Source organism: Nestor notabilis, unplaced genomic scaffold (genome assembly GCF_000696875.1).
Source record: "Nestor notabilis isolate BGI_N333 unplaced genomic scaffold, ASM69687v1 Scaffold16624, whole genome shotgun sequence".
Classification (NCBI taxonomy): domain Eukaryota; kingdom Metazoa; phylum Chordata; class Aves; order Psittaciformes; family Psittacidae; genus Nestor; species Nestor notabilis.
In genome coordinates, this window is record NW_009927031.1 from 1 (window position 1) to 1,255 (window position 1,255).

Below are 1,255 nucleotides of genomic sequence, written 5' to 3' on the forward strand. Positions count from 1 at the left end.
TCCCAACCTGGTTGATTCCACGGTTCCATGGGGGTGATGTTGGCCCTGCTGGTGCCCTGTCCCTGCCCACCCCAGCACTCACTCACCACCAGCATGGCGAGGAAGGCGGCCGCCATCAGCACGCTCTCCACCACGATGAGGTTGATGCTCCGGGGCAGGCTCTGCAGCACCGTGGTGTTGAAGCCAGGCAGCATGCCATGGCTCAGGGTCCCTGCCGGGGGGGCACACACCATGGCTCATCCCCATCAGGAGGTCCCCATGCCACCCCACCTCACCACCCTGTCCTCACCGCAGTGCTTGACCCCAAAGAGCGTGTGGTTGAGCTGGTAGAGGTAGTTGTTGAGGAAGAAGAGCATGGGCATCTGAGCGCAGACGAAGCTCAACTGCAACATGGAGAGCAGGAGATGCTCAGCACCACGGTGCCCACCACATCCCATTCCCTGTGCCAACACTCACATGGAAACAGGCGTAGAAGATGGTCTGGAAGATGATGATGTAGGCATCGCTGGCCCCTCGTGGTGCCCGCTGCTGCTTCTGCACGTGCTCCTCCTTGTAGTTGACGTGCTCGTAGTACTTCTGGGCCATCCTACACGGCGTGATGGGTCAGTTGGTGCCACCCAGACCCCCAAACCCACCCCACCGCTGCCTACCTGGTGATGTAGTTGCCCATGGAAGCCCAGAGGGGCACGATGGCCACCCCAATGGCCACGGCTGAGGGCACCAACGTGTAGTAGCGCTCCCAGTAGTTGCTGGAGACGAAGAAGGCGTAGATACCCACTGCGAGGAACATGGCCCACTTGATGCCAAAAAACCTGCCAGGGATTGGAGAGGGAAGCATGGATTCCCATTGGGAATGCCGCTGGGCAGCGTGGAGAGCGCTGTACCTGATGAGCACGGGTGTATAGAGCAGCGCCGCGATGGGGGTGACGTTGATGCCCATCAGCACCTTGCGGTCGATGTCCTCCAGTTGGATGTTGCTGTACTTCACCTCCCGGTACGTCTCGTCGTAGTGCAGGATCAGCTGCATCTGCAGCAGGCCTGGGGGAGGGGGGTCCAGAGCCTGTCACCCCTCACCTTGACCCCCCAAAACCACACTGGGGGTCCCTGGGGAGCAGCAGGACCATACCCAGGTACACCCCATAGGTGAGGGTCCCGGCCAGGCTGGCGGCCAACACGTTCTTGATGACCCCGAGGCGCTTGCGGCGGAAGAACTTGTGCTCCTCCTCCTCCTCGTCGTAGTTGGGGTGAGCACCCA

General features: G+C 61.3%; 1 protein-coding gene across 1 annotated transcript; it reads right to left on the bottom strand.

The window, feature by feature from the left end:
• Positions 1-86: 86 nt before the first annotated feature.
• Positions 87-1,247, bottom strand: LOC104400362 (protein unc-93 homolog B1-like; the record flags this gene model as incomplete). The annotated part of the gene is made up of 6 exons (XM_010013873.1): positions 87-211; positions 290-383; positions 457-586; positions 651-812; positions 885-1,038; positions 1,127-1,247. Coding segments are annotated over 6 exons (786 nt in total), but the record flags the coding sequence as incomplete, so codon positions are not given.
• Positions 1,248-1,255: the final 8 nt, after the last annotated feature.